The 9,964-nt window shown below is 41.5% G+C and overlaps 1 protein-coding gene across 1 annotated transcript; it reads left to right on the forward strand.

The window, feature by feature from the left end:
* Positions 1-302: 302 nt before the first annotated feature.
* Positions 303-5,734, forward strand: LOC147881675 (inositol oxygenase 1-like). The gene is made up of 10 exons (XM_087401299.1): positions 303-769; positions 933-1,014; positions 2,166-2,370; positions 3,107-3,166; positions 3,512-3,564; positions 3,676-3,798; positions 3,883-3,952; positions 4,080-4,158; positions 4,275-4,356; positions 5,437-5,734. Exons 1-10 carry the CDS (start codon positions 549-551, stop codon positions 5,461-5,463), a joined length of 1,002 nt encoding a protein of 333 aa, XP_087257425.1. The 5' UTR covers positions 303-548; the 3' UTR covers positions 5,464-5,734.
* The last annotated feature ends 4,230 nt before the right edge of the window (positions 5,735-9,964 follow it).

Here is a 9,964-nt window from a genome sequence, read left to right on the forward strand (position 1 = left end):
TTATTATCATCAGAACAAGAAAGAAAGAAGCGATGAAATGGGAATGAATAGCTTGATCGTCTCTACCGCAATTCAACCAATCCATGCAAGCCCCGTGAATTCTCAGGCTTTTTCTGCCCAACTTGCCTACGGTCGCTTCCACCTCAATTTGCTTCCCAGCTATGGCGTCCTTTCAAAACCTCATGCCTATCCGTTTTTGCTGACTCTGTACTCTCCATAGCTGTCACGCCACCTGCTCTTTCAACCTCCTCCCTCCCCCCCCTCCCGCATCCCGCCTCTCATAATCTCATTGCCTCTCGCTTGCTTAACCTCTTTGCCCACCCTTCTCCTTCTCCGCCCTCATCGCCCGCCTAGCCTCTATCCTGCTCCTGTTTTGTTCCTTCCCAACTCGCACACTTCTCTCTGCCTTTCTACTCCTCTTCCTCCGTATTTTCTCGCTCAAACCTGGGCAGAATTTCTTGTCTTTGTCGGTGCCTTTTTCGTTAACAAATTTGCTTGCCTCCAGTAGCATCACAACCATACATTGTTGTAGGCTTCTTGTGGCCACCATGGACATTGCCGAGCATTCGGTAGCCTTGTCGGTCGCAACGTGCAACGACAATACGTCGCACTTTTGTGACGAAGAGTCCACCTCTCATTCTGTGGACTCAAATGAGATCCCTGAAGAAGCAGCGCTTCTTGCCACCGAGTTGCTATCGGCTTATAATGCCATGCGCACGACAGGAAAGTTCGTTGCTCCCGGAGCCAATGCGTTCGGGCAAGCTTTCAGGTGTGTCTTCTTGTAGTCTGGAATGTTTTACAAGTTGGGTTTTTGAAACTGAAAAATACGGTTCTGTTACGATTAGAACCATTTCACAACATCCTATGGTGACTAGCAATGTAGAAGGTTGGAAAGTTGTGTTTTAATGAGCGTCGCGATGCTGTTTCCTTAGAGTTTATGAAGGTGAAAGCGCGAGGAGATCAAGCGTGGAGGAATTTTACAGGATAAACCATATCAGTCAAACCTACGACTTCGTAAGTATCTTTACCACGCGTTTGTTTGCTGGTTAGTGATCCCAGTATTAGCTGCTCTGTATTAACAACTCCTTTGATAAGCGTTTTTTGATAATTCGGTTGCCGCTGTTGTTTTTCCTCTTTTCGGTCGGTCATTGCTTTTTGCACAAAGTAGAGATGTTTCACGCGGACCTGTTCCATCCGATCCTGAAAAGTTGTCAACTGCGATCTTTTTAAATTGAGTGCCTTACTACGGCAATCTCTCTTTGCCTTTTGGATGGGTGGTCGATGATTCACGATCCACCAGTCAGACTTAATATTCCCTTTTTAGGCGCCGTTTTACGTTGGCAAGCAGCGTACCACTTGCTGTAACTGAGGTTATAAGACGCTACGTCCAGTCACAGTTTGAGATATGTCTAAGGTCAAATGTGTATCGTTGCAGTTGAGGTACCTCTGTTGGTGTGTATGTGAATCGTGAATTCAGAATGAATTTAGAGCTAGCGTTTCAAGTAGGTGTCGTGCGTCTATGACGTTCAGTCTGAATTTGAGATGTCTAACGTCAAACATGTACAAGAACCATCTTCTTCTAACTCCCGTGTCAGTTGAGGGAAAGAGATATATATATCTACCCCTGTTGACAAGAGCTTGTCTTCATTTATGTCACTGATGCTTGATCGAGAGAGTCCGCTCGATGTGAGTCATAGCAGCTACACAAGAAATAGAAGAGTCTCTGTCATCTAAGCTTGGTTGAGAGCTTTTGCTCGAAGCGAGTCAGAGCAGCTGGAAGTTTAGTGACAAAATAGTGAAATCGAATGTCCGTCCCTATTTCTTTTGAAATGGAATATCTCCTTCGTCTCCAAGGCCTCCCTTCAGGATAAACTTATGGTTTTTCTGATTTTCGCCCTTCCTGCTTTATTGAAGCCCTTTTAAAGTGGATCGTAGGATCTCCTTTGTTTTGAAAAGTCCGGACTTTTCAGAAGATCAAAATATTCACATTGTAATCTTTTGGTTTCAATGGCAGGATCGGAAAATGCGGGCAGCACACTTAGACCGTTAGAAGGTTTTTGCAGGGTCGGATATGCGGGCAGCAGATTAGACAATTAGAAGGTTTTGGCAGGTTCGCAAATGCGGGCTAGCAGAGTTAGACAGTTTGTGCTTTGTGTGCTGTGCAGGTGCTTCAAATGAGAGAGAAGCATTGCAAACTTGACAAAGCTGTGATGAGCGTTTGGGAATGTTGTGAGCTGCTTAATGAATATATAGACGAAAGTGACCCTGATCTTGACGAGCCACAAATAGAACATCTGTTACAGACAGCAGAGGCAATTCGAAGAGATTACCCGATTGAAGATTGGTTTCATTTGACAGGCCTTATTCATGGTATGTTAAGCTACTCTGTCCTTGACTTATCACATTCATACTTGTAATCTTGTTCTTTTATAATGTGCACCTGGTGTTCCCACTACTTTGTACCTCTTTCCCAAAGGCAAAGGCTGGTCTCCTTTTTTGCCTGAGAAGCCCAGGTGTGTGTATATGTGGCTGAAGACATCAGCCGGCCTTATTTTTCCATTGGCTGCTTCTTTAACTTGGAACTTCCCTGATGGTATCCGAATGTAAGAAGCATGATCCAAGATACGTGCAAAACACATTTGGAAATTCAACATGTTTCAAGTCTCAACTAAGGTTCTGTATCGTCTGAAGCAGAGGGCACTTTGTTGCCAATTCACTCATGTAACTACTCTGTCTGAAATCTAATTCCCGCCTGGTTGTCCCCAGGACCCACTTTCTTCCATTATCGAGACTGCTGCTGGCTTACGTAAATGTAATTACATAGAAAGCATTTGATTTGATTGCACATGGGAGGTTTGGATGGAGTTTTTTGAAGCGTTCACGATCTTCAGGAAGGGCATGGCTGTGTAGACTCATGCATGTTTTCATTCTAAAACTGATTCTCTTTATTCCAAAGATCTATGAGGGCAAGCAAAGTAGTTTTGAAATTTGTTCAGGAATTAGGTCACAGCATCTGTAGTGTTTTACACAGTAAGGTACTTTGTAAAAATTAAATAATAAATTAGGCCTGCTTCTCCTTTCACATGAATTACTATGTATCCTGCAGATTTGGGGAAAGTACTGCTTCATCCTAATTTTGGAGGGGAGCCGCAGTGGGCAGTTGTAGGTAAGGTTCTCGGGTACTTTTTTAGTTGACTTTCTGGCAACAAGTTTGGTGGGCTTTGCTTAGTTTAAGACTCAATCTATTAAGGATACAGATTTCAAGCGGTCTCCATACATCAGGAATGCAATAATCAAATTGATTTTCACTGAGCATTTATTTTTTGTATACAATTGGGTATAGCCAGTAACTTAACAGGCACAGACTACAGTGTGTCAACTTTCATTGAAGTCATATTGAAATGCTCTCAACTGCCAAATTATCAGAGGTAGCTGAATAAATGTAGCAAGTAAAGAAAACTGATTGAAATTCTCTATTTGACTTTGTATTCCACTAATCTTTGTGATGTAGGTGACACATTTCCATTAGGTTGTGCATTTGATGATTCTATTGTGCACTCAGAGGTACTTATTTGAAGATGTCTCTGTTGTGTAGATAAGTGTCCTTGTTAGAGATAGGGGGAGTGTTCTTTATGCTTTTACACTTTGAAGCTGAAACATATGTTGTGACTGCAGTATTTCAAAGAAAATCAGGATTATGAAAATCCCAAATTCAATACTAAAAATGGAGTTTATGAGGAGGGTTGTGGACTTGATAAGTTGGTCATGTCATGGGGCCATGATGAATACATGTATCAGGTATGGAACTCAGAAATACAACCTATCAAGCTCTAAATATTATGCTGTAATAGATACTGTAAACAAATAAAGCACCCCGTGCAGGTCATGAAGTTGAACAAAACGACTCTGCCTCCACAGGCTCTCTTTATCATCAGATATCATTCCTTCTATGGTATGTGAAGTACTGTGTTAGTTCATGTATTTTGAAGGGTGCATGTAATGTTTCTATTTTTCTCCTTGCTTTTTTCCATCAGAGCACAGTTGACTTACGAATTATGGTTGTTGGCTCTTCGATGTAGCACTTCACCGTGCTGGTGCGTACAGCCATTTTTTGAATGAGTTTGATCATTCCATGCTCCCTTGGCTGAAGAGATTCAAGTAAGCAGCTTTGAACCAGTCACATTATCAAAAAAGTTTGATAAGGAAGGCATGCTCATATGTCTTGGCAGTTCTCGGGTTCGCCACTGACCTTCTCATCGTATGAACATGTGCAGCCAATATGACCTCTACAGCAAGAGCAAGGTCCATGTAAATGTTGAAGAAGTGAAGCCATATTACATGTCTCTTATGGATAAGGTAAATGTTTTTCCAATCTTAAACAGGGAGGATTTTCTTTGTTGGAAGTTAATGAAGAACAGTGCATCAAATCTTTCCTAGTTTACTTTCTTTGTATTCTTAATCACATTTATGAATTGATTATGGCAAACAAGGGAGACAGCACGTGAAAATAAGTCTTTTTACTGTAATCTACAACAGCTCTGTCATTTTTCTTTTTGTCCTCTTAATTAATGTTTAGCAGGCCCTACTTCTTGCTAGCTATGTATACCAGTTTTGCAGATTTGTTAGTTGTTATTGATTACCCTACATCTTACCTTCAGGGACCCGAGTCTTTCCCTCATCTAAATTTCATGGACTGAAGCTTTACCTCGTCGGCTTTGTCGCAAGAAAGTGGAGATGAGGATATCTTATTTGCCTAATCCAAAATTAATTATCCTTTATGTGCTTCTTAAATCTGTTTTATGCAGGTTCCCCTCTCAGCCAGATACTCGTCTCATTTAATTCTCATATTCTACCTCTCGAATATCTTATCAACCACTTGTGAATTTTAAAGCATTGTCAGTCTGCAAACATTCTTACATATTCAGTACAGGGCCATCAGAGAGCAGCTTTGTCTTGACCTAGATTAGAGCTTTGAGCTTCTTAATTCAATTTGTGCATGTCCCACTCCTGGCCAACACAATTTCATCCTTTAAAATATACATATCTCATATCTCATCAAACAGCTCCACGTTCACATATATATTTAAGCGTGAGACATTGAATTTTTCCCCTTCAATCTTCAATACAGGGCTATCTACTTAGAATTTATCCAAAGTGTGCTCCCAGATTAATACAAGTCTGCAAACAGGACCAGGTTTTCTGCCCAGTAGATCTTCTTTGTTTTTTTTATAAATAAAAATAAAAAGCCGAGTATATTAGATAGACAAAAACGGGTTACAAAACTTGGTCTATGCATGGGGCAATGTATTTACCGATCTTTAGAAATGTCGGCAATGCCTACTCATATGTTTGCTACGAAATTCCGACAGAAAAATAGACGGTAGGGAAAAGGTCTTTCAAAACATCAACTTATGATGATGTCATCTTTGTGTGCAGTATTTTCCGAAGACCTTGCGATGGTGATATGATTATTTTAGAAGTACCGCAATTAACTAGGCAAAAAAGGATGCGATGTATTACTCTGACATCAAGGGAAGAGATACATTCTCCCGAGAGAGTAATGTATTCTCCTCTCCCAATTGGAGTGGAGTCGTATGCCAACAGGGCTTGATATTTTTCTGCAATGTAGAGACTGTGCTAATTACTTACAGTCGTAGCAAATGCTAATTTCCTTCAATTGTAGCAAAGCTTGTTTGCTACCGTTTTAGTTGCAACAAAAATTGGATACATTAAAACACACACCACTCTGTTCCAATCATTCAAGTAGGTACGCATTATTAGAAGGAATGGGTTTCCAACCGTTTAATATCACTCTTGGCGTAATTCACGAAAAAATTTGGGTTTCTTTCCAGAGTAGTTTAACTAAAAAATAGTAAAGATATGTGTCTTAGTAAAATTAATCATTCGCGCTATGTCCTTTTAATGAAAAATGTTTTTTCAAGATAAATGATTACATGGTAATAGTGTCTTTACTTCTACCAAAGCTCTTCAAATTTGTTTAATACATACAAACTATCCGTTGGGATTCATAGGAGCTCTAATACCCAACAACCTGTAGTGAATTGTTGGCACACCACGAAAGAGGCTATGGTTCGCTATATTCTTTCTTGTTATTGCGGCAATACACGAGTCTACAAGGTAGATTGTAGCTCCTCATTTTTAGGCCTACAAGGATTCACTGTGGAACCCATTAATATTTGCCATTTTAATATGTTAATATCGAGAGAATTTCAAAAGGTGACCCTTGGATCTAGACTTTCCCAATATAAACGCAATATCAAACTAGTCATTAGCTGCCAATAGATATTTGATTGTATCTTTTTTTTATAAAGTTGAACATGTCGATTATATTGAAAGTGTGGTTAGCCCATAAAAGTAAAAAGACCAGTAACCAAACTTGACCCCTAGGTAGGCTAGCCATAAGAGGTCGACACTGCATGTAGCCTTTCCTATTGGGTACGCACACTTTTGTATAGTTGCTCAAGCATTGAGTTGACTATGGGGTGTTTGTCAGCAATGATCAGGCTAAAATCCTCCAGGTATGCTCTAGCCCCTTCCACGATGGTCATGGCCGGGAGCCCTTTATGTATCTAGTGTCTGAACATCGATATATGCCTACTTTCCCACACTGCCATGCATACTACCACCCTAATAAGGGGCCAACATGCCCCTAGTGTTGAGAGTAGCTTGTGGATGTCGCCCAGTAGGGCCCAATGTTAAAGCGCATCATCAGCCTTATGTCCCTCACAGTAGCCTCTTATCTTGTGCCAAACCTCCGGTAGTTTGAGAAGGTCTCACAACTCAAGGGACTTGCCGCATAAGGGCCCATTCCCATTGCCAGTGAGGGAGCTTAGAAGAGGTGTCTCACAACTCAGGGGACTTGCCCCATAAGGGCCCATTTCCATTGCCAGTTAGGGAGCACTAGTTAAAGCTCTTAATTGAGTGCCACATTAGTGTGCATTCCCATTAGCATTTTTAAAATGTAGTTAAGTTAAATCTCCTAACTGTTTGTCATGAAAAATGTTTAAAAATTTAATCCCTTCAAAGTAGGTGCGATAAGGACATTTAAGAAGAGAAAGAAGTTGGAATGTGAAAATTTAATGGTTAAGGGTGAGAAGTGGGAATGATACTTAAAGCAAGATTCTTGTTAAGAAAATTTCATGGTCAAGATCAACTCGGAACTATACAACATGAGTACTCGTTTGAAGGTGTTTGAAAAGAAAATTCCATTGTGACCTTAACTTTAAAGATTGAACTTTGGATTGATGAGATAAACCATTTTGTATAAAAAACACCCCGAAAGTTTTATTAAGACCGTTTAGTGCATAACATAATGGGTTATCAATGGAAATGTAATTTTCATTTCAAGGTAAATTTTAACTTAACAAAACAGAACTAGTTATGTTACGCTTGCTAATGTAACCTAATTGCTAGTAGGAAAGGTCTTAAGCTACACACCGGGTTGACTTGGAGGGGCTTTGCCAACTTACCCCAATCTAGCAACCACACGTTCATCACCTTCCACATTAGAAACCTAGCCTTGCCAACCAGGAATCCCAGCCAAATCATCGTACATCTTGCCTTCCACCATCGGTTGAGGTCATCGAATTGAGATTCACATTCACTGAAGTGCTTACTCTAGCATTCACCTTGCGTAGTTGAGTCCTACCCACCCTCCATTGGTTTTCTTTTTAGTGCGATGTCAGCACCATGTTCAATGGCCGTGAGTCTGGAATCTGATCCAATACCACTTAGAATAGATCTGATTCCTCATCCGCGAGCGCGAAGTTGGCCCAAAGTTGCTCCGCGCTGCGTCAACGATCTTTTGCCCTCTGGTCCCACATGTCTTCCCAAGTCTTGATGCCTTACCTGTACATGCTTCTCTGTTGTCTCTAGAGGTTTCTCCCAAGTGCAAGTTCTGAGGGTGTCGGTCACCTACAGTCGTGTCGTTGCTCGTTGTAGCATAGGTGTACACAAGTGTAGCATAGGTCCTCAGGTCGTATTCCGGTGAGAGGTGTAGGCTAAAGTGTGAAAATGCACGCATGGGTGAGAAAGAGGGCTTGATCACAATGATGGACGGAGGCTCTTGCCTCCATGGAAGTTCAAGGGTTCAGAAGGGGATTGTAGGGTTCGAAAAGAGACAGGGTTAAGAGAGCTATCTCGGAGCTCCAGGCTTCAGAGGGGGTTGCAGGGTTCAGGAGGGATCCAAGGTTGAGAAGTGGAGAGTTAGTCTCCTTCGTGGATTCGAGGGGTAAGGGTTGAGGAGGAGGGACAAGGAAGGAGGGAGGAGGAGGAGGGAGGAGGGTGGAGGAGGAGGGAGGAGGAAGGAGGAGGGAGGAGAGGAGGGTGGTGAAAGAGGGAGGGAGGAGGGAGGAGAAAGGAGGAGGAGGGGGAAGGAGTAGGAGGAGGGAGTACAAGGGTAGGGAGTGCAAGGGTAAGAGCATGCTAGAACACGATATTGTAAGAGAGCATGGAAGCAATGGAGATCAATCACATGAACACAATAGTGAACTTTAACATTGAACCCTTAAGAGTGGGAACTTCATTCCATTCAGAGATATTTATACATGTTGATCTCTACACAATCCGTAGGTACCTCTGTGGTGGGACCTCTTCTGTAGGAGACCTTTTGGACGAGTCCCTCCACTTTTGGGTCTCTATGCAAAGTGGGAGGACCTTTTGGGTCTCTACACAAAGTGGGGGACCTCAAAAAGTGTAGGCTTTTGGTCTTAATCTCTCTAGATTTAGTCTTTCTCTCTCTAATTGGATCTTTTCTAGAGAGGCTTTTGGCTTTTTTTTGACTCTATAAGGTCCTTGACTTACAAATTTGAGTTTTTCCTTGTGGACTTTGGTTTTGTACAGCAAAACCAGGTCACCTTTCTTGATGTCTTTGTCTTTAAGGTTTCTGTCAAACCATGCCGTCCTTCTTTGTTTTTCTGTTTTCATGGAATGGTAGGAAACTAATATGGTCTTTGTATGCTTTTCTAAATTTTTGAGTCTTTCTTTCAAGGATGCATGATCTTCCATACGTTCTTGTACTGCTATGGGTAGACTGGGTATTACAAATTTCAGTGGGCCCACAGCTTCAAGTCTGTACAACAATTGAAAAGGTGTATTTCATGTACTAACCTTGAGTGTGGTTCGGTACGCCCATAAGGTTGAATTTAGTTTCTGTACCCAATCAGAACGCTTTGTTTCTACTACCTTGGTGGGGACAATGCATAATATTTTGTTGGTAGATGTGGCTTGTCCATTCCTTTGGAGATAGTAGGGTGTGCTCCTTCTATGGATCACTATAAAGACAAAGAAGAGTTCTTGGATAATCGCATTGACAAAATGTGCTCCTCTATTTGACACAATTTCAATGGGACATCCGAATCGGGTGATCACACTCTTGTGCAAGAACCTTACTGTGCTCTTGTCATCTGCCTTTTTGACTGCTTTAGCTTCAGTCCATTTGGTAAAGTAATCAGTGGCTACAATTATGTATCGTGCATGTGTTTCCTTCTTTGATGTTGGATGTATGGGACCCACAAAATCACTCCCTTATTTTTCAAATGGTTTTGGTGCAACAACTGTTGTGAGGGGATTGAAGTCCTTGTGTTATGGTTTAGTAGTTCATTGGCATACATCATAGCTTTTGACATATTCATAGGCATCTTCCCAAAGTGTTGGCCATCAGTATCCTGTGAGGACTTTTCTTGCTATTGCATCCCCTTGGAAATGTCCACCTGCAATGCCTTCATGGGCTTCACTGAGTTTTGACATGATATCATGTGGCATTACACATCTCCTTAAAACCTGGTTCTTGCCCATCTTGTATAGTTGCCCTACAATGAGTTGATAGGCTGCAACTTTTAGGATTAGTTTTTTGGCATCCACTGCTTTCATTTCAAGAGGTGATCTTCCTGCCATTAAGTACCCAATGATGTCTGCACACTAGTGAAGCATAGCATCGATTTAG

This window comes from Dipteris shenzhenensis, chromosome 30 (genome assembly GCF_047967505.1).
Source record: "Dipteris shenzhenensis isolate YYH24624 ecotype China chromosome 30, Dip_SZ_1.0, whole genome shotgun sequence".
Taxonomy (NCBI): domain Eukaryota; kingdom Viridiplantae; phylum Streptophyta; class Polypodiopsida; order Gleicheniales; family Dipteridaceae; genus Dipteris; species Dipteris shenzhenensis.

Bases quoted from the DNA above. Each gene is read 5' to 3' on its own strand.
- LOC147881675 (XM_087401299.1), top strand. From the start codon at position 549: ATGGACATTGCCGAGCATTCGGTAGCCTTGTCGGTCGCAACGTGCAAC. The intron at 3,799-3,882 runs GTATGGAACTCA...CACCCCGTGCAG, and splicing joins ATGATGAATACATGTATCAG to GTCATGAAGTTGAACAAAAC. The intron at 4,357-5,436 runs GTAAATGTTTTT...CTTTGTGTGCAG, and splicing joins ACATGTCTCTTATGGATAAG to TATTTTCCGAAGACCTTGCG.